Below are 22,724 nucleotides of genomic sequence, written 5' to 3'. Positions count from 1 at the left end.
TTCTTGCTAGCTCGGTGCCTATACAGCCACATTTGAGATGGCGGCCGGAGGCGGGCCTAAGGCGGGGCCTGCCCGGCGCGGTGACGTCAGCGCGCTGCGTGTCGGCAGGTGGAGGGAGAAGGGAAAGTTTGGCCCGTGCGTGGGGCTGGGGTGGAGGGCGGGACAGAGGGGTTGGGCCCAAGCGGATACCCTGTCGCTGCTGCAGCGGAGGCCGAGGCCGGGACCTGGGCCGAGCGGGGAGTGCCGGACGCGGACGAGCAGGAGGAGAGGTCCGCCGGAGCTTCGAGCCCCCGCCGCTCTGCCGCGCGGTGACCCCGCGCCCAGACGCCGTCCGACCCGTGGCTGTTCCCGAGGCGGTTGCTGGGGGCGCGGCGGCGGCGGCGGTGGTTGGGGGTGGGGAGAGGCGCGGCGAGCAGACGAGAGAGGTCAGCGAGTTTGAGGGAGGATCGCGAGCCTTGCCGCCGTCATGTCCGAGGACTCGAGCGCCCTGCCCTGGTCCATCAACAGGGACGATTACGAGCTGCAGGAGGTGATCGGTGAGAGCTGGCGCCGCTGAGGGGGCAGGCGCGCGCAGGGCGGCGGTGACACGCGGGAACGTGGGGACCCGCGGGAGCTCGGGGAGCGCAGGACTCTCAGATACTCGTGGGCGCTCGTGGGGCCAGGGGTTTGTAGGGCGCGTGGGTGAGGCTCCGGGTTTGTGCAAGGCGGGGAGGGGATTTTGTGGCGAGCCTGTGAGGCTGGTGGGGTGGGGTTTGAGGGGCTCGTGAGAGATTTGGGCAGTGACAGATATTTGAACCTGAGCGATAGATGGGTCTGGGAGGGGAAGAAACGTGCAGGCACAGGACAGGCCCTTAGGAGGCTGTGTGAGAAATAGGCTGTTGGAGTTGTGGGCACAGCCACCTATTTGGGGGATTGTGGGATAGGGGGTTTTAGTTCATTCCCGCGCGGGTGTGAGAACACTTGAGTGCCCACGAAGTGCCAAACATTGCTGGGGTGGAGCTGGGGATTCTCTCCAGATGAAACTGAAGCTACCGGGCACCGAGGAAACGTAGACACAACTTGCCACTGTTGGGGAGTGACTTTCTAGTCTGGGGGGGAGACATTGAATAACTAGACAAATGAAAAGAATTTCAAGGTTTGGCAAGTGCCAGGAAGGAAATAAACAAGATGTTCTGATAGAGAGTGACCTGGAGACCTAGTTAGGGTGATTTCAAGGAAAATTTTTTTTCTGAGGCGTTGACATTTAAGTCGAGCACTGAAGGATGAGGAGTCTTAGGATTTCGGGGAAGATTTTTCCCTACTGAGGGATGAGGAAGTGCAAAGGTGCTGAGGAGGGAAAGAGCTTGATGTGTTTCAGGACCTGAGGGAAAAGTGGCAAGGATAGAAAGGGGATCTTCTCAGGCTTGGTAAGGATTTTTGAATTTTATTCTAAGTGTATTGGAGGGCTTCAGGCAGAGACGGAACATGATCTGAGGGATCTGGCTGCTGTGTGTGGAGTGGAGGTCCAGGAATACCAGTTGGCAGAGACCAAAACTTGCACAAACGTGGATTGTAATTCTCAGGCACAGTGATTGGGGGAGGGTGGGGACTTGGGATGAGGGGAGTATTTCTTGGACAACAATAATCCAGTGACTTTAGAAATCAAAAGGGGGTGGGTTTAGCTACAAAGAAGCTCAATCTCACTGACATGAGCAGACCCCTCTGTATTGGAGGAAGGAGATTGTCTACTTAGCTAGATCAGCATCCTGTCCTAAAATTAGTTTTATAACAAAGACTGGCTGAAAACTCTTTAGTTGCCTTCCAGGTGTGTTTATTGCAATGTGTCTGTATTTTAGAGAAACTTTATCATATTTCTTTTTTTTTTTTTCGCCTTTTGTTTTTTTTTTTTTTTTTTTAAAGATTTTATTCATTTATTTGACAGAGAGACAGCGAGAGAGGGAACACAAGCAGGGGGAGTGGGAAAGAGAGAAGCAGGCTTCCCACTGAGCAGGGAGCCCGATGTGGGGCTCGATCCCAGGACCCTGGGACCATGACCTGAGCCGAAGGCAGACGCTTAACGACTGAGCCACCCAGGCGCCCCTGCCTCTTGTTTCAAAACAAATCTGGGCTAAGTTTTATCTGAAAGAAATCACATCTTTTTCTTTAAGCCGTGTCATGGGTGTCCTTGCTGGGTATTTGACATATACACTGGTTGGTTCTAAAGACAGCTAGCTAGGTCTCTGTCTTGATTGATTGCTTCTGGGTCCCTCAGTCAGTTTCATATTGAAGAAAGAAATTAAGTGAGAAATTTGAAAATGATGTCTGAAAAGTAAAGAAAGTGGATCCCTATCATTGTTTTAGAAGAGGAATATTGCTTTCCTTTCTGGGAAGGTATACATCTTTCTGTGGTCATTTTTTATGCCTAGCTGTTAAGGTGGCATAAGGTTCTAGAGACTTAGAGACTTATTAATTTGGTATCTTCAAGCCAATAAGGTGTCTGTGAGTGGGCAAAAGGGAGTCTTAGTCCTCTGGGATAGGGTTAGTCTTCATCTCATTCTTAAAGTGGGCCATGGGTAAAAGGTTTAAGAACTCCAATGTGATTTTTGACCATCTTATTTTTTTTTTTTTTTTTTTAAAGATTTTATTTATTTGACAGAGAGAGACACAGCGAGAGAGGGAACACAAGCAGGGGGAGTAGGGGAGGGAGAAGCAGGCTTCCCGCCGAGCAGGGAGCCCGATGCGGGGCTCGATCCCAGGACCCTGGGATCATGACCTGAGCCGAAGGCAGACGCTCAACGACTGAGCCACCCAGGCGCCCCAACCATCTTATTTTTAAAAATAACTTTACTGAGGTATAATTTAATGCTATAAAATTCACCCATTTTTTTTTAGTACAAAATTCTGTGGTTTTTAGTAGATTTACTGTGCTGTGCACCAGCCAGCATAATCCAGTCTTAGAGTATTTTCATCACCCAGTAAGATCCTTGTGCCTGTTTACAGTTAATCCCTGTTCCCACCCCCAACCCCAGGCAACCACAAATCTTTCTGTCTCTATAGGTTTGCCTTTTCTGGACATTTTCTATAAATGAGATCATAATAACATATTGTCTTTTGTGTTTGACTTCTTTGACTTAGCATAATATTTTTTCATTTGTAAAAACAATTTTACTGGGTTATAATTTATATACCACAAAATCCACCTGTGTAAGTATACAATTGTATAATTTTTTAGTACATTTACAGAGTTGTTCAATCATCCCCACAATCCAGTTTTAGAACATTTCCATCATTCCAAAAAGATGCCTCATGTCCATTTGCAGTCACTCCCTGTTCCCACCCCCTGCCGCAGGCAACCACAAATCTACTTTCTGCCTCTATAGATTTGCCTTTTCTGGATATTTCATGTAAATATAATCATATAATATGTGATCCTCTATGTTGGTTTCTTTGACTTGCCATAATGTTTTCCGAAATTCATTGATGTTGTACCCTATATCAGTACATTATTCCTTTTTATTGGACACCACGTGATGAACATTGTGTTGTTTCTCCTTTCTGGCTGTTTGGAATAATGCTGTTATGAGCATTCACTCATCAGATCTTCATGTGAACATGTTTCATTTTCCTTGAGTGGAATTTCTGGGTCATACGGTAAATTTATGTTTAGCTTTTTAAGAAACTGATAAACCTTTTCAAAATGTATCATTGTTCATTCCTACCAGCCATGTATGAGGGTTCCTATTTATCTTTGTCAGCATTTGTTGTCTTTGATTATAGCCATCCTGGTGGGTATGAAGTGGTATCTGGTGGTTCTGTTTTGCATTTCTTTAATGACTAATGATGGTGAGCATCTTTTCATGTGCTTATTTACTAGCTTTTCATATATCTCCTTTGGTGAAATGTCTATTCAAATATTTTGCCCATTTGGGTTGCCCCTGGGTTATCTTCTTATTGAGTTATAGGGTGTGTGTGTATATGTGTTCATTTGGTTGTCAGTCCTTCACCTGATATATGATTTCAGATATTTTTTTCCCCCGGTCTGTAGCTTTTCTTTTCATTTTCTTAACGGTGTCTTTTAAGGCAAAAAAAGTTTTGAATTTTGATAAAGTTTTATTTATCACTTTTTCTTCTATTGATTGTACTTTTGGTGGGGTGTATCTAAGAGATTTTTACTAATCCAACATCACAAAGGTATTCTTTCCTGTGTTTTCTTCTAAGTGTAGCTCTTACATACATTTTGAGTTAATTTTTTAAGGTATGGCGTGAGGTAAGATGAACCATCTTGTTTCACAGATGAAGATACTGGGGCATAAAAAGGTAAAATGACCATCTAAAGTCATAGAACTAACTAGTGGCACAGCTAATACCTGTGTCCAACTCTCCTGTTGCCTAAGTCAACATTCTTGTTTCTATGTAGGAATTTGGTTTTTGTATATAAAATGGAAGATAGTAGTCATAGTCTGACTAAGGGAAATTTTGAGGGTTTAAGTGAAATTAATTAAGGGAAATATTCTTACAATGAAGGATTAAGGGAAATATCCTTACAATGAAAAATACAACAGGAGGAGATATTTTGAAGGTGATCTTTTTGGATGTAGTAGAATTTTTCTTTTGTGTATCCTATTTTGTAAGTTTTAAATGTCTCCCCCTCATTTGTAAGTTCCCAAAAGTTCCTAACATCCTTCCATTCCACTCCGAGCAGGGAGGCGAAAAAAATGTTTTTCCTTGAACTATAGCTTATTACAAGTAGCTGGCCTCAACAAAATTGTGTATTCTTATTCTGAATTTGCTTCCATGCTGAAATGTTTGGAATACAGTATTTTGTAATAAGCTATACTCTTCAAAATGAATCTTTGTGATTTCTTCAGATTACACTAAATTTTTTCAGGAAACGAGTTGATTGGCGTTCAGAAAAAAAAACGTTTGGGGGATCATTTGAATTTTCTGTTTTCAAAGAATTGTATTTTAAGGCAGTGTTTAAATGATGCCTCCTTTCTGATCAAAGCACATGCATTTATTTGAAATGTAATTTTTTTTTACACTTTCTACTTAGCCTATATTTGTAGGGTTGGGGCTCCTGGGTGGCAGAGTCGGCTGAGTGTCAGACTCTTGATTTTGGCTCAGGTCTGATATCACGGTCATGGGATTGAGCGCCTCTTTAGGCTTCATGCTCAGAGCAGAGTCTGCTTGGGTTTCTCTCTCCTTCAGATCCCCCCCCCTCCCTGGCTCTCTCTCAAATAAAATCTTTTTCTTTTTTTTTTTAAGATTTTTTTTATTTTCTTTAGGGGGGGATTGGGGGGAAAACAAAGGTGGGGGGGGGGGGGAGGGGGAGGAAGAGGGAGAAGCAGACTCCCCGCTGAGCAGGGAGCCGATACAGGGCTCCATCCCAGGACCCTGGGATCATGACCTGAGCCGAAGGCAGATGCTTAACTGAGTCACCTAGGCATCCCGAATAAATCTTAAAAAAAATATATATATGTATATATATTTGTAGGGTTAGTTGTTTCTCACATTCTGTTTGTTTTTTCTTTCTGGCAAAATCCTATAGAGAAAAGAAAAATTCCCTTCCTTGAACATATGAAAAACATACAGATTGGGAATTCAGAGGACTTCCTTTTAAAGAATTGTATCATCTTAAGCATACTTTGGCAAGATTTGAAGTTCTTTAAGTGTGATTACTTGTAAAAGATGTTAGTAGTATTTTCACTGTCACTCATCTTTTCAGTGTTTTTGAGCTCCTTCCTAACCATTATTACTGTATTAGAATTTCTGACCAGGTGTGTACTGTATTTGACATATGCTGAAGCAGCTGGAAGAGTATGGTCTTAGGGTTGTGCTGACCTAGATTCAGATCCTGGCTTTACCTTTTATTACCTATGTGATCTTGGGCAATTTATATAACTGGTTTTAGTGTCAGCTTTTTGTCTATAAAATCGAGATAATGGACCTATATCATTGGGGCTGTTATGTAGATTAAGTGTAATTGTGTACAAAAAATGTTTAGTTTGCATTGAATGTTCCTTAACATAATGGTTTTTGTTATCTCTTTTTTCTCCTCTTATCTCTTTTTTCTCCTCCTTACGTTTTGTAGTTTTTGGTATTACCATGCAATATGAAATACTGTGTGATTATGTGATTTGTTGTAATGCTTATTGGAACATCACTGCATCTTTTTTTTTTTTCTAGATCTTATTAAAGTTTAGATGGATATCAGGATTTATGGTGGACATGGTAGTATAGCTACATGAGACCCTGCCACCTGTGATATTATCAACGATACGGTATGATGGCAGATAGAGAAAACAGTCTGGCAGCGGCTGTGCCATGTGCCTTTTATTTTCCTATATCTTGAAGAATCTCCATAAATATTCGCTGTTTATCTTCGATTAGGTTTAGAAAATTGTTCCTTAAGATCTGTTTTTTTTTTTTTTTAAGATTTTATTTATTTGAGAGAGAGAATGAGAGTGCACAGAGAGGGGAGGGTCAGAGGGAGAAGCAGGCTCCCCACTGAGCAGGGAGCCTGATGTGGGACTCCATCCTGAGACTCTAGGATCATGACCTGAGCCGAAGGCAAGTCACTTAATCAACAGAGCCACCCAGGTGCCCAAGATCTGTTTTTAATAAGGTATGATTTACCTAGCTTTGATACTTTGGTGAGGGTAACTCATTAGCTTTATTCTCTACTCTCCCCTTTTCTTTTTCTATTTTAATTTTTGTTCACTAGCCACACGTTTTGATGTCTAAAAGTAGTTGTTGTCAAGTGCAGATTCCAGGATCCCACCTCTAGCCCCTCCATAAATGTGAAAGACATCATGCTCTATTAATAGAATGATGCTTAATGGTTAGTGTATTTTCTCCCCCTGGTTGGGAGACTTAGCTATGGTGATATTATCCTTAAAGGCCAGCGTTGGGCCAACAACCTCATAGGGCTGTATTAGGTAGGGATTGCATTGCAGCCAATGTAATGGACGGCATGTAATGGACAACAAATAATAGTGGCTTAATAAAGTACCTTTTTCCCCTTCTGTAACTGGAGTGGCAGCCTCTGTGCCCTAATTAAGCACCCAGGCACCTAGTTTTTACTCCCCCGCACTTAGAACGGAACTCTCATTCTCACAGTTGCAGCGTAGTTGTTCTACCTCTAGCCTCATGCTGGTGTTCCAGGCTGGAAGAATATGGCAAAAGGACAGAGGCACATGACAACTGAGTTGGCTCCCTTTCAAAGAACTTTCTCCTGGAAGCCTTACCCAGTGACTTCCATTTCTAGTTTATTGGCCAGAACCATGTAATTTGGCCATTTGCAAGGGAGGCTATGAAATAAAGCTTTTTTAGCTGGGCACATTATTACTTCAAACAAAATAGGTCAAGGTTCTGTTATTAAAGAAGGGAAAATTTTATGTTGGATAAGCAACTAAAAATGTTGGCTTTGGTGTTTTTATTTTTTAATTTAGTTAAATAATACATTATGAGTAAATAATTTAACCATAGTAATCAGTTAATAAATGTTAGCTTTAATCTAAAGAGGCAGTTACTTACCAGTTAAGAGCATGGTATTGGGTCATTATGTAGTTCTGGTTTCTGGACCCTGCTCTGCCTCTTACTAGTTTATGACATAAGTCTTATTTTTGTAATTATTATTATTATTGTATTAGATGAAAAAATGAAATGCAAGTAAAGAAAGTGCTCAGCATAGTACTTGGCACACAGAATAAGTGTTCGATGGATGTTAATGCTCATGATGGTAATAATGAGCTCATGCCCATGAAGATTGGGCCATTTTTGTGTTTGCTCTGCCTTAAATGAGTAATTTTTTTCCTTGAAAATATATATCATTGCTTGGTCAATTTATCTATTCAGCAAATATTTATTGAATTTCTGTTACGTGCCAGGTACTGTTCTGGATGCTAGGGATACAGCAGTGAAGCAGAAAGAAATCCCTGCTTTTGTGGAGTTTATAATCTATGGTGATAAAGGACAAAAATAAAGCAGAGAAAGGGGTTGGAGACTGCTAGGGATAGAGGTGAGTTTTTGTTTTGTTTGTTTTTAAAGATTTGTTTATTTTAGAGAGAGAAAGCGGTGGGAGGGGCAGAGGGAGAGAGAGTCTCAAGCATAGTCCGCACTGAGTGCAGAGCCCAATGCAGGGCTCAATCCCAGGACCCTGAGATCATGACCTGAACCCGGATCAAGAGTCTGAAGCCCAACCTACTGAGCCACCCAGGCGCCCCTAGAGGTAGGTTTTAAATAGATCAGGGAAAGCCTCACTGAGAAGATGACATTTTTTTTTTTTTAAAAAAGATTTTATTTATTTATTTGAGAGAGAGAGCATGAGGGGGGGAGGGTCAGAGGGAGAAGCAGACTTCCCGCCGAGCAGGGAGCCTGATGTGGGACTCGATCCCGGGACTCCAGGATCGTGACCTGAGGTGAAGGCAGTCGCTTAACCAACTGAGCCACCCAGGCGCCCGAGAAGATGACATTTGAGAAAAGACCTGAAGAGGTGAGTATTGTGGTTATCTGCAGGAAGCTTGCTCCAGGCAGAGGGAGCAGCAGGGGTGAACGCCCTGAAGTGGAATGGTAGCACGCTCATGTGACTAAGGAATAGGAGGCAAGAGTGGCTGGAGCAGAGTGAGGTGGGGTGAGGAGGCAGACAGGGGAAGAGATCAGAAGAGTAAGGTGATAGGGTTGTGTGGTCCTGACCATAAGATGGGGTGAAACCTTGTAAGTCATTGTGGGTACCTGGCGTTTGCTTTGAGTAAGAATGAAAATCATTGCAGGGTTTTGAGCAGAGGATTAATATAAACTGTTTTAAAAGGATAACTCAGGCTGCTATATAGAGAATAGTTTTATAAGGGTGCAAGGGTAGAAGGAGAGTTTATCCAGTGGAGAGAAGTAGTATTGGAGGTGGTGAGAAGTAATCAGATGCTGGATATAACATATTTTGGAGTTAGAGAGTTGCCATTGGATTAGATGTGAAAAGATTCTAAGAGTTTTGGCTGGAGCATCCGGAAGGATGGAGTTACCATCCGTTGAGATGAGAGATTACCAGAGTGAACGGGACAGAGAGATGATTCATTACAAAACCATCAGGCTGTGTGAATAATTACTCAAAGCATATGGCAGTGTGTCTTTATTTTCATCTTTGTATGGAGAGAATAGCATGATTTTGATGATGATGACTATTCTTACAGCTGTTTTACCAGTTCTAGGAGCTTTAATTTTCAACATGACACTGACAAGAGAAAAGGGTTTTCAAAATTATAATTTCCTTGTACTTTCCCTGATTCAGTTGACAGTGCCTTAATCATCTTTCAGAATGAAGAGTCTGGGCTAGCTCTTTAGTTGGATGCAAAACCTTAAAGAACACTTAAAATCTTTAGAAAATGTATCTGTTATAATGATGGCTGGCCAAAATTTGGAGGAAATTATCTTCCACTGATTTGATTTATTTATTTTTTTCCTCGCAGTTAGGAATAATATCCATTTTTAACTTCCTTTCTTACATTTCTGGGTCTAGTAAAGTGGCCAGAGACTAAAAATTTTTTTAGTGCTCCTCATGCCTTTGGGCATCTCCTTTTCTGTCTTGAGGGATGAAGTTACCCAATTTGAAGAATTTTAGGAGAAAGCTCATTCATATTTTTGTATACTTAATCCATTATGTATGTACTGTATGTTAAGACCGCAGTTTAAGAGCTCATTAGGAGGGGTGCTTGCGTGGCTCAGTCAGTTAAGCGTCTGCCTTCGGCTCAGGTCCTGATCCCAGGGTTCTGGGATCGAGCCCCATATCGGACTCCCTGCTTGGCGGGGAGCCTGCTTCTCCCTCTGCCTGTCTCCCCCTCCCTGGCTTGTGCTCTCTCTCTCTCACTCACTCTCCCTCAAATAAATAAAATCTTCAAAAATAAGAGCTCACTAGGAGAGGTCAGAAGAATGGAAGAAACGGGGATGTAGGGAATGGTGCATGGAGGATACACAACTGTTTAAAGTAGTGAAAGTCTGAGTCAGGATGTTTTATTGGAAACTGGTTTACATTTTCCGTTATATTATTCTTCATATTAGTCCTGTGCTTGTAGAGAGCATTAGAACAGTAGCTTTTACACTTTTCCACACTTTTCCTTAAACCGTTCCGAAGACATCTCTTTTACAATTTGCATGTGTATTTGTACTGAAGTAAAAGTTTTACAAAGTATCATTTACTTTTACTATGTGCCATGCATGCTGATGTTTTCTATTTGACTCTGTTTACTCTAAGAAAAATGATGGCCGAAACTCTGTAAATTAACTTGTAGTTTGAAAATTTTCTCATAAAGGAACATGCTTTAAAGAGATGAGTATTTTTAAAATTTGTATCTCTCTTTTTAAAAAATAATTTATTTTATTTTTATTTTAAGTAGGCTCCACGCCTAATGTGGGGCTTGAACTCACCACCCTCAGATAAAGAGTCGCATGCTCTACCCGTTGAGCCAGCCAGGGGCCCCAGAATTTGTATCTCTAATCCTGTGTTTTCAAAGTCTTTCAAAAAATTGGAGAATAGCTAAAATGATTATAAAGACATTTTGAAGGTATTCTTCTCTACATTATTGTTATTTTCTGTGAATAAATTTTTTCTAATGGAAGATAGAACATCATTAGCTATTCTGAATTAGTGGTGTTGAGTATTGAGTTTTTACTGCATTACCATAGGCCTTTATATTAGAACTTCAAAATATTTTTCAGTTGCTGAATAATGTTTTGGTATTTGGGGAAGATAATATAAAGGTCAATGAAAGTGATTTATCGTTAGCATGGAAGAACTGGAGCCTGCATGTCTCTTTTTATCATTAATATGGGAAATGCTGGCGACTTTGTCTTTTGGCCATTTGTTAAATCACATCTTGCTTCTAGGGAGATTTATTAAATGAGTGATTCTTTGTGTAAAAGAAAGGTATTTTAGTATGTAGACAATTATGATTGATAATACCTAGGTTTAGTGTTTCATTATTAGTGAAATTAATTCTGTGTTTAATAACGACTAGGAATTAATAACAATTAAACTCCCCAAATTGCTATGTCTGTATTTTTAATGCCAGCATGGTTTTGGTTTATGTATGATATGACATTAGTATGTTTAAAGCTAGTATTTCAGATTTTGTATAAATATACAGTAAATAATCAATGCTTGATTATCCAGGGGTAGAGTAACTGGTTTGAGAGTTAATACTGGTTTAAAAAAATACCACTAGGTAGCACATTTGCAAAAATTAAATGAAAAAGCATCAGGGAATACATTTACATATTAGAAGACATCTGTTATCTAGGACCTAAGGTACCCTGTAGAGGTCTCATTGTGTCTTCTGTGACTTAAGAATGCCTCTCATCTTAGCCTGACAGATATGTGACCTGCATGATTAGCTTCCTTCCTCTGGGGTTTCCCAGAGTGGGGCAGCAGCCTCTCATTGAAGGCAAGAGAGTTGTTAAATTTTCTAAAGGGATTCCATGCAGAAACAACTTGGAAAGGAAAGGATGGGGGAGGGAGAAAAGTTAATGCCAGGCACTACTGTACTGCCTAATTCTGTCCCATACTCATGTGCAAAACAAAGGGAGTTCAGTGAAGAAGCAGATTGCAAACTATTTCAATAGTAGCCTATTGGATCCTTCTTATCAAGGAATATGTTAGTGGTCCTAAACTATTACCAAAATGATTCAAGTACACTATTGGATAATGTCATTGAATGGCAAATGTGTTCTTGAATGTTGGATTTTATTTTGAATTTTGCATATCATGAGCTTTGTGCAGAGCTTTTGCTTAGTTTGTCAGAGTTGTGATTTGGGTTTATCCATGTCATTGTTGACTATGGTTGTGTATGTTTGGCTTTGGTCAGGGACTTTCAAATGGATTTCAGTATAACAAATTCTATTGAATTATATAATTGTATATGTAAATTTTTTTTTAAGATTTTATTTGTTTATTTGACAGAGAGAGAGAGAGAGAGACAGTGAGAGAGGGAACACAAGCAGGGGAAATGGGAGAGGGAGAAGCAGGCTTCCCGCTGAGCAGGGAGCCCGATGCGGGGCTCGATCCCAGGACCCCGGGATCATGACCTGAGCCGAAGGCAGACGCTTAACCGACTGAGCCACCCAGGCGCCCTGTAAATTGTTTTCAAATTTTAATATCTGTAGCACATTTATACTATTAGAAATTTGATGTCATACTTGAAGAGATTTTTTTGGTAACAGCTTTATTGAGATATAGTTCACATACTTTGAAATTTGCCCTTTTAAAATATGCAGTTCAGTGTATTCACAGAGTTGTGCAACCATCACCACTGTCTAATTCCAAAACATTGTCATAGCTCGAAACTCCATATCCATTAGCTGCACTCCCTATTTCCCCCTTTCTCTAGTCTCTGGCAACCTCTAATCTCCTTCTGCATATGGATTTGCCTATTCTGGACATTCTACATAAATAGAATCATACTGATGTGAAATGTTGGGGTCAGGGAACAAACAGCAAGAAAGAATTCTTGAGACATCTTTGGTGCAAAAAAGTGTGGTTTTATTAAAGCATGGGGACAGGACCTCTGGGCAGAAAGAGCTGCACTGGGATTGTGAGGAGTGACTGATGATATAGTTTCAAGTTGGAAGGAAGTCTCTAAAGAATTTGGAAGCAAGGTTTCCAGGACCTTGAGGGGCTAAGCTGTTAGGACAAGGTCATTTACTACTGTCTAGTAAAACTTTAGTCATAAGACTCTTCAGATGTGTGTCAGTGGGCCATATGTTTAGAGGATGATTGTTAACGTATATCTTGGGGAAGGGGGGGGTTAGAGATAAAGGTAGTTTCCAAAGGATTTTTACAGGATCCTGGAGGTCTGGCTAATGTCAAGCTAAGGTTGCCTTTTGCCTCTAGTAAAGTATTAACATTGAGGCAGCTAATAAGCTCCTTGAGGAAGGTCACTCTGCCTGTCTCAAGCAGGGCTGTAAGTTGTAAGGAATTTTAATTTTTTTTCTTTTGCCTTTGTTCTCTGTATCAATGCCATATATGGCCTTTTATGTCTGGCATATATACTTAGCATGTTTTCATGGTTCATCCATGTTCTGGCATGTACCTGTACTCTTACTTCTTTTTATTGCCAAATAGTATTACCATTGTATGGATGGATATACCACATTGTCTTACTCTGTTCCTCAGTTGATGGACATTTGGGTTGTTTCCACTTTTTGGCTTTTATGGGTAATACTGCAGTGAACATCTTTGTGAAAGTATTTATGTGTATATGTTTTTTGTTTTCTTGGATATATACCTAGGAGTTGAAGTGCTGGGTTGTATGGTAATCTATGCTTAGCATTTTGAGGAACTGCCAGACTCTTTTGTAAAGCTAGTAGTTATCATACAGTCCCACCAGCAATATAGGAGGGTTCTAGTTTCTCCACATCCTTTTTTTTACTCAGCATAATGCCCTTGAGGTTCATCCAAGTAATTGTGCATATTAATAGTTTGTTCATTTTTCTTGCTGAGTAGTATTTCTCTGTATGGATGGTTCTGTTCTTCTGCCAATACCACATTGTCTTGATTACTCCAACTTTATCATGTCTTTTTAAAAAAAAATTCATCAATCAGCATTTATTTTTTGAGAACCTAATAGGTATTTTTTTAATTGAAGTATAATTGTCATGCAGTATCCTATTAGTTTCAGGTGTACATCATAGTAATTTGATATTTGATCCTTTTGAAATGATCCTCATGATAAGTCCAGTTACCATCTATTACCATATAAAGTTATTATAATTTCATTGACTATATTCCCTGTGCTATACTTTATGACATTTATTTTAGAACTAGAAGTTTGAACCTATAAGTCTTGAAGTTAGATAGTATGAATCCTTCAGCTTTGTTCTTCTTCATAATTGTGTTGGCTATTCTAGGCCCTCCCTCTTCATAAAAACTTTAGAATGAGCTTGTCTTTGTACAAAATACCTTGCTGGGGTTTTGATAGGAATTGCATTAAACCTAAATATAGTCATTTTGGGGACTATTGACATCTTTAGTATGTTGAGTTTTTAAATCCGTGAACATGGTAAGTTTCTCCCAATTTTTAGATCTTCTTTGCTATCTTTCGTCAGTATTTTATAATTTTCAGCATACATATCCTCTTCATATTTTATTGGATTTATACATAATTATTTCATTTGGGGGGAGCAATTGTAAATGATACTGCATTTTAAAATTTTGGTTTCCACTTGTTTGTGTTTGCATATAGAAATGAAGTTGATTTTCATGTGTTGATCTTGTATCTTGCAACTTTGCAAAACTGTCTTATAACTTCTGGGAGCTTTTCTTGTAAATTCCTTGGGACTTTCTTTACAGACAACCATGCCATCTAAAATAAGGACAGTTTTATTGCTTCTTTTCCAAACTGGGTGCCTCTTATTTCTTTTTATTGCTTTATAATGAAGGCTAGGATTTCCAGTACTATGTTGCTTATGAGTGATGAGAATGGATATCCTTGCCTTTTTCCCAATCTTAGAAGGAAGGTATTCAGTCATTCACCATTAAGTAAGTTGTTCGCTATAAGTTTTTTTGTACGTGTTCTTTATGAAGTTGAAGAAGTTCCTCCTCATTTCCTAGTTTGCTGAGACAGTATGAATGGTGTTGAATTTTTTAAAAATGTTTTTCTGTTTCAGTTGATATGATCATATGATATTTTTTCTTTAGCTTATTGATATGTATTGCATTGATATATTTTTTTTCATATTGTACCAGCCTTGCATACCTGGAATGCATGTTACTTGGTTGTGCTGTATTAGCTATTTTGGATTCAATTTGCTAATATTTTGTTAAGGATTTTGCAGCTAAATTCATGAGAGGGAATGGTCTGTAGTTTTCTTAATTCTTGTGATGTCTTTGTCTGGTTTTGGTATTGGTAATAATTAGTTTATAAAATGAGTTGGTTCCCACTTCTTCCATTTCTGGAAAACGTATAAAATGGCTGTTAATTCTTCTGTCAGTGTTTGGTAAAATTCTCCAGTGAAACCATCTGGGCCTGGGGATTTTTCAAGAACTTTTATATTGCAAATTTGATATCTTTAATAGTGTTAGTATTATTCAGGTTATCTGTTTTATCTTGACTGAGTTTCGATAGTTGTTTTCAAAGAATTGGCCCATTTTTTCTAAATTGTGGAATTATGAGCTAAACTTGTTGTTTTTTTGTTTTTTGTTCTTAAAGATTTTATTTTAAAGGAATCTCTACACCCAGCGTGGGGCTCAAACTTAAAACCCTGATATCAAGAGTTTTATGCTGTACCGCCTGCAGGCGCCCCAAGCTAAAGTTGTCTGTAGTATTCTCTAATCTTTTTTAAGAAATTGAGGTAGAAGTTGTATAACATAAAACCCACCATTTTAAAAGTGTACATTTCAGTGGTTTTTAGTATATTCGTGGCATTTTGCAACCACTGTCTAATTCCAGAGCATTTTCATCACCCAGAAAGAAATCCTTTTCCCATTAAGCAGTAACTTCCCATTGTCTTCTTTTCCTAGCCCCTGGTAACTAGTAATGTATTTTCTGAATGGATTTGCCTGAATGGGACATTTCATATAAATGGAGTCATACAGTTTGTAATTGGTTTATTTCACACAGCATCATATTTTCATGGTTATCCATGTTGTTGCGTATATCAGTACTTGTTCTTTGGTTCATGGTCCCATCACTCTGACCTCTGCTTCCATTATCTCATCTTCTTCTCTGACTCTCCTGCCTTTCTCTTAGAAAGACCCTATAATTACCTTGGGCCCACCCAGATTATCCAGGGTAGTCTTCTAATCCTTAATTTAATAACACATGCAGTCTTTTTTGTAATATAAGGTAATGTTCACAGGTTTCAAGGATTAGGACATGGATACTTTGTGGGAGGCCATTATTTTACCTACCACATGGACTTTAGATTTTTTATTATTATCCACCGCTCCCTGAGGCTCTGTTCTTTTTTTTTTTTTCAGTCCATTTTCTCTCTGTTTATTTTTTATTTTATTATATTTTTGGGGGGTTGTCAAATTTTATATCAAGACAGTGTTTAACAATATACATATACACTTTTAAGTACAGGAAGAGATAATTCTAGCTGCTTGGAGAAACAAAGGAGCAAGTTGGAATTCACTGACAGCTTTATTTATTTATATTATGTTATGTTGGTCACTGTACAGTACTTCATTAGATTTTGATGTAGTGTTCCATGATTCATTGTTTGCATATAACACCTAGTGCTCATTGCAATACATGCCCTCCTTAATACCCATCACGGGCTAACCTATCCCCCCACCCCCCTCCCCTCTGAAACCCTCAGTTTGTTTCCCCCGAGTCCATAGTCTCTTATGGTTCGTCTCCCCCTCTGATTTCCCCCCCTTCATATTTCCCTTCCTTCTCCTAATGTCCTCCATGCTATTCCTTATGTTCCACGTATAAGTGAAACCATAGGTCAAGTAAACTGTTGATCTTGTCCTCAGGACTGAATTTATCCTCCGTCGTCTCTATTGTTGAGCCTATCCAACACATTTTTATTTTGGAAATTGCATATTTCAGTTGTATACATAATTTCCATTTGGTAGTTTGTTTTTTTTTTTAAATACTATTTCTTTGCTGAAATTTTCTATTTTTTATTTTAGGAGAATTCTTAATTATTTATTGAAATATTTTTATGATGACAGCTTTAAAATTCTTGTCAGATAATTCCAGATTGTGGTTCATTTTAGTGTTGGCATCAGTATGGTTCTCTTTCTTATTCATGTGTGTTTTTCCTCATTCTTGGTGTGTGATTTTTAAAAAATTTTATCCTGGACATCTAAGATATTAATGTGAGGAGAGTCTTTATCCTGCTTAAATCTTTTATTTTAGTAGGTACTAACTCTATTTAGGTTTAGTGTGTAGGTTCTGGCCTGCTTTTGGGAGCTGTGTATTTCCTATGGTAATTTCGTTTTCAGAGCTCTTGCAGTGCTATTCTCTTTATTATTCTGGCATCTCAGGAGCTCCTGCTTGATCTCTACAGGTGTTGCCTGGGCTGACTGGTAGGTGTGGGTCCCCATCTCTGCTACTGCTAAGGGCAGATTGGCTGGATATTACTCCAAGTGTGGCAAATCTGGCCTACTGCCGTCTGGGGATGGGGTGGAGACCCTGCTGATGCCGATGTTGTAGTGAATTGGGGTCCCCCGCTATTCTGGATAGCGCCTGGGGAGTCCTGGGGAGGGTCTGTCTCCCATCTAGGTCTCTGCTAAGCTTCCCCTTTTATAGTCCTTTGGCCAGAAAGCAAGATTTTCTCATTTGTTGGTCTGTCTATGTTGGTGGTTCCGGGTTGTAGGCTGTTCATGGATATATGGGACATAAGAGGAAAACCCAGTGAACTCAAAGTGGTGCTTTTCCTCACATCCCAAGGCCCCTAGCTCATCTACTTTCTTTCCATCTGTCAGGGTCATTGTATGATTGTCTGTTAAATTATTTCTAGGGTATTCAGTTCTATTTAGAGGAGAGGAATGGGGAAATGCGAGCCTGTGCCATCATACTCTAGAATTGGAACTGTAGCCATTTTGATTTTTCCTCCCTTCTGGTGTTATTAGCAATTCTGTGAAATGGTCAAGGCTTTGGTTTTTATTGACACCCTACTTTTGGGGGTGTTATGTGTTGCTGAGTGTAGGAACAAGGTAAGAATTATTCTCTTGTTTATTATTTATTTTTCTTTTTAGAGAGAGAGCAAGTGCATGAGCTGGGGGGAGGGGGAGGGGGAGAGGGAGAGGGAGAGAGAACATCTTAAATGGAGCCCAGTGCGGGGCTCAGTCTCACAATCCTGAGATGAGGACCTGAGCTGAAATCAAGAGTCAGATGCTTAACCGACTGAGCCACCCAGGCACCCCGAATTATTTTCTTGTTTAAATTGTGTGGGAATTACATGAAAAAGTGCTCAACATCGCTCGGCATCAGGGAAATCCAAATCAAAACCTCAATGAGATACCACCTCACACCAGTCAGAATGGCTAAAATTAACAAGTCAGGAAACGACAGATGTTGGCGGGGATGCGGAGAAAGGGGAACCCTCCTACACTGTTGGTAGGAATGCAAGCTGGTGCAGCCACTCTGGAAAACAGTATGGAGGTTCCTCAAAAAGTTGAAAATAGAGCTACCATATGATCCAGCAATTACACTACTGGGTATTTACCCCAAAGATACAAATGTAGGGATCCGAAGGGGTACGTGCACCCCAATGTTTATAGCAGCAATGTCCACAATAGCCAAACTGTGGAAAGAGCCTAGATGTCCATCGACAGATGAATGGATAAAGAAGATGTGGTATATATACAATGGAATATTATGCAGCCATCAAAAGGAATGAGATCCTGCCATTTGCAACGACGTGGATGGAACCGGAGGGTGTTATGCTGAGCGAAATAAGTTAATCAGAGAAACACATGTATCATATGACCTCACTGATATGAGGAATTCTTAATCTCAGGGAACAAACTGAGGGTTGTGGGAGTAGGGGGGGGGGGGGGGAGGGGGTGGCGGGGTGATAGACATTGGGGAATTGTGCAAGACTGTTGAATCACAGATCTGTACCTCTGAAATAAATAATGCAGTATATGTTAAAAAAAAAAAAAAGATAGGAGGGGAAGAATGAAGGGGGGGAAATTGGAGGGGGAGACGAACCATGAGGGACGATGGACTCTGAAAAACAAACTGAGGGTTCTAGAGGGGAGGGGGGTGGGGGATGGGTTAGCCTGGTGATGGATATTAAAGAGGGCTCGTTCTGCATGGAGCACTGGGTGTTATACACAAACAATGAATCATGGAACACTACATCAAAAACTAATGATGTAATGTACGGTGATTAACATAATAATAAAAAGGGAAAAAAAAGACCAAAGCAGGAAAAAAAAATTTTTTTTTACCTGCTAGTTTCAGCATTCAAAAAAAAAATGTGTGGGAATTAGAAGTGTCATGTTCTTATCGATTCATCTATTTACTCATTTATGTATTTATCTTTAGGGAGTGGAGCAACGGCTGTGGTCCAAGCAGCATATTGTGCCCCTAAGAAGGAGAAAGTGGCAATCAAACGGATAAACCTTGAGAAATGTCAAACTAGCATGGATGAACTCCTGGTATGCACATCTCATATTTTTTATGTGGGAATTATACTCCTATGTGTATTCATGTTAGAGTGGGAAATAACTTGAAATTTTTTATTACTTTTCTAAAAAAAAAAAAGGTGTGATTTGCTCATCAAGTAATGCTTATTGTAAAATTTATAAAAATCCAGGTAAATAGAAAAAAATTAGTTGTAATCCTCCCGTTCTGGGATTAACACTTGCTATATAGTTTTTCAGACTGTGCACATTTAAATATCTTTGTATTTTTATGATAATGTAATCATTTACTTGCTCTTTTCATTGAAAAATTTATCAAATTCTTTCTGTGTCTATAAATATGAATTAATATGCCTTTCAGTATGTGTGTAGTATTCTGTTGCATAGGTAGACCACATTTTATTTAACCTATTTCTCATGTTGGACAATTACCTTTTTCCTCTTTTTTATTGTTTTAAACAATGCTGCTTCTCTCTTTCCTGAAACTAGTATCATGCAATTGTGATACGTGGTCAAATGGAATGTGCTTTAAAAGGCTTTGGCCTCCTAGGAACATGGTACCAATCAGCATTCTGACCACTGATGCAAGATGAGAGGTAGAAGGTGGCATTGCCTTCTCCAAAAGCTAGGGAAAAAGAGAAGAAAGGGAGTCTCAGGGATTAATAGCTGCAAGAAATGTTCTGTGGAATTAAAAGCTAGACACACAGGGATTGTTTTGTACTTCTTTTATGAGCCATGACACCCAGAGTTGTTTTAAGTGTGTAGTAAGTGCTCAGTAAAGGACATGAGATAGATTCTCAAATCATTTAACTTTGTAAATCCTCAGTTTCTTTGGCTTAAAATGGAAATAATAACATCTGCCTTGTATATCTCATGAGGTTTATCTTTCTTTTTTTAAAAATTTTTTAAAAAGATTTTACTTATTTAGAGAGTGGGAGGAGGGGCAGAGGAAGAGAGAGAATCTCAAGCAGACTCCATGCTGAGTGTAGAGCCTGATGCGGGGCTTGATCTCACAACCCTGAGATCATGACCTGAGCCAAAATCAAGAGTTGGATGCTTAACTGAGTGAGCCACCCAGGCGCCCCCTTCATGAGGTTTTTCTTGAGGATGAAATGATCCAGTACTTGAAAAGTATAAACTGCCATACAAATAGGAACTAATGTTACTTTATTAAGTATTTCTTTTATTAAGTATTTCTCGAAGGTCATGTACAGCTAGTGATAGAGAGGCAGGAGTTAGCACTGGGATGATCTGACACTCCAGAAGTCTTTCTGTTCCCAGGTTGGATTTAATTTCTGGTTGAGCCTGTACTGAGTATTAGGGAATATTGGAATAAAAGGAAACGAGATAATAGAATTATGCATTGAACTTTTAGCAGATTAAACAAATGCATCTCTTCAGGAGTTGGTAATGTGTGAGCAGAAGCTAAAGAAGAAAGTTGCTAGAGTGGTCTTGGGCCTCTTTGGTGAGAGAATATACACTTGAAAGGAGATGCTGATGGAAATCCTAGGTAGTGATCTTGGATTTATAGATGCCCACAACCCGTTAGAGCATCATTTGGATATTTGAACTGCAATGATCATAAAAGAAGGTTGTAAATTGTAAACTAATTGTTTTGAGGAAAAACAGAATTTTTAACCTACCTATTAAGACTGGAATTTGAGAAGCCCAGTATGAATTTGTATCATTTGCCAGTTATTTTACATAACCGATAAGGATATCATAAAGGTGAATGAAATTTATTACCTCATGACTAAAGAAATGGAGGTTCAAAGTTTAAATAACTTGACTGTGCTCACATGGTAACAGCAAACATCTTTTTAGTGATAGGCATTTAAGTGTACTTTACCCTCATAAACGCCTCCATGAGACAGGTGGTAGCTCCATTTTAGATGAAGGAAGTAAATCACAGTAAGTGACAGTCTGGATTAAAAATCAGGTCTTTCTGAGTGAAGTCTATTCTATTTCATGTAATAGTAACTAAGTATAATCTTGGTTCAAAAGTAGAAAGAGCATCTGTTCTCAGATATTTGACATTTTGAAAATAATATTTGTGTTACTACACTAGGGCCTTACTTGTAGAGGAATGCAAATTTGGTATAGCTTAGTAAAAGAAAAAAAATAAATTAGACCTCTATAATTTTGCCCACATGGTCCAGTAAGCTTTACATTAAAATATAGTATTTATATATTTGGCAAATAAGTAAGAGGGGGGAAGTGACTTTTAGTAAAACAAATTTTTAAAAAAAATTTTTTTATTTATTTGAGAGAGGAAGAGAGAGAGCACGAGTGGTGGGGAGGGGCTGAGGTAGAGGGACAGGCCAACTCGGTGCTAAGCACACAGCCCCATGCAGGACTAGATCCCAGGACCCTGGGATCATGACCTGAGCTGAAGGCAGATGCTTAACTGACGGAGCCACCAAGGCGCCCCTTTAGTAAAGCAAATTTAAAATAATTGGCCTTTTTGGAGGGCAAACAAGTGAGATCCCACTAAAGTCTGAAGAAACATGGGGAATATAAAGAGGGCTGTGGTATTTGTAGTGTCAAGGACCTGAGATCTGAGTGAGAAGGGCTCCATTTCTAAGAGATAAGAAGCCCTTTAGTTTATCTTAGAAAATCTATTAGATCAGCATACCACACTTGTGGTGTCATGATTTTAAATTTGTTTTCAAAATGGTCTCTAATGTAGAAAGGGTGCTGTAGAACCAGGTTCTAGGTGTGTATCCTGTGTGACAGTTATTAGTGAGGAGGCAGTATATTGCTCCTTTCTCTTGTCAAAATGTTTTCTTGTCTGACAACCTTTGCTAAGTGTGATGGGAAAATCAGCTGTCAAATCTTACTACATTTATTTTTTCTGGAGATGTTACTCACAGGCACACTAGGCAGTGTTTTGAGCTTTTTCTCTTCTCTGGTAGATGCTAGGACTAGATTCATTGGCCAGACAGCTGAGGGGAACATAAAGAGGCTTAAAATGTCTTTCCTTCTACTGGGAGGCTCACAGTCCAGTTGAATGAAGAGTTAAGGCTCTTGTCTGCTGTATAAGGCCGAGCATGACAGACGCCTAGGAGAGGTGTCAAATACTGTGAAGTAAGAGGAGGAGGCATGCTTCTCATTACAAAGATGGAGGCCTCTGTGGAGATTTTTGTGTTCTGGCCCACCAGGGCTGGGGATGCTTTGAACAGACAGAGATAGAAACCCTACCAGGCAGGGGTTTAGAATTAGGAAAGAATTCATTTTTATGTATATATTCATAAATATTAATATAACTGAAACAACATTTTCATAAAACAATTCTTAATTATATTCTGTGGAATGCACTCTGATTTTCTATTTCTTTTTTGTTTCTAACTTTACTTAGTTTGTGTCATGGCCCATGTGGGTTGCAACCCATGGTTTGAGGTACACAGGGCCACACAAAGAGGTATTAGGACTTTAAACTCAGGCAGTGACAGTGATAAGGGAAAGGAATACACATTCCCTAGACATTTTATAGATGGAAGAATTGTTAGTTTTATTTATTTATTTATTTTTTGGTGGGCAGCAAAGCAAGGTTTATTGAGCAATTGCAAAGTATAGCACAAAGCTCCCGAGGAGGGAGGGGACCCAAGAGGGTTGCCCGAATTGTTAATTTTAGAATGCACATTCCATGAGG

At 39.5% G+C, this 22,724-nt stretch overlaps 1 protein-coding gene across 2 annotated transcripts in view; it reads left to right on the top strand.

Moving 5' to 3' along the window:
* Positions 1–115: 115 nt before the first annotated feature.
* The window catches only part of OXSR1 (oxidative stress responsive kinase 1), a 94,513-nt gene continuing 71,904 nt past the window's right edge, over positions 116–22,724 (top strand). Inside the window, exons 1-2 of one of the 2 annotated variants that reach the window (XM_032408982.1) lie at positions 116–536; positions 18,975–19,087. In XM_032408982.1, coding sequence (XP_032264873.1) covers positions 467–536; positions 18,975–19,087 — 183 coding nt within the window. In that variant the 5' untranslated portion in view covers positions 116–466. Of the gene's footprint in view, positions 537–7,873; positions 8,000–18,974; positions 19,088–22,724 lie in introns of those variants that run through there. The other variant, XM_032408983.1, reaches the window with a different exon arrangement.

Source organism: Phoca vitulina, unplaced genomic scaffold (assembly GCF_004348235.1).
Source record: "Phoca vitulina isolate PV1807 unplaced genomic scaffold, GSC_HSeal_1.0 scaffold10, whole genome shotgun sequence".
Classification (NCBI taxonomy): Eukaryota; Metazoa; Chordata; class Mammalia; order Carnivora; family Phocidae; genus Phoca; species Phoca vitulina.
Note: the sequence above shows the minus strand (reverse complement) of the source record. Positions and strands in the feature narration are given on the sequence as shown.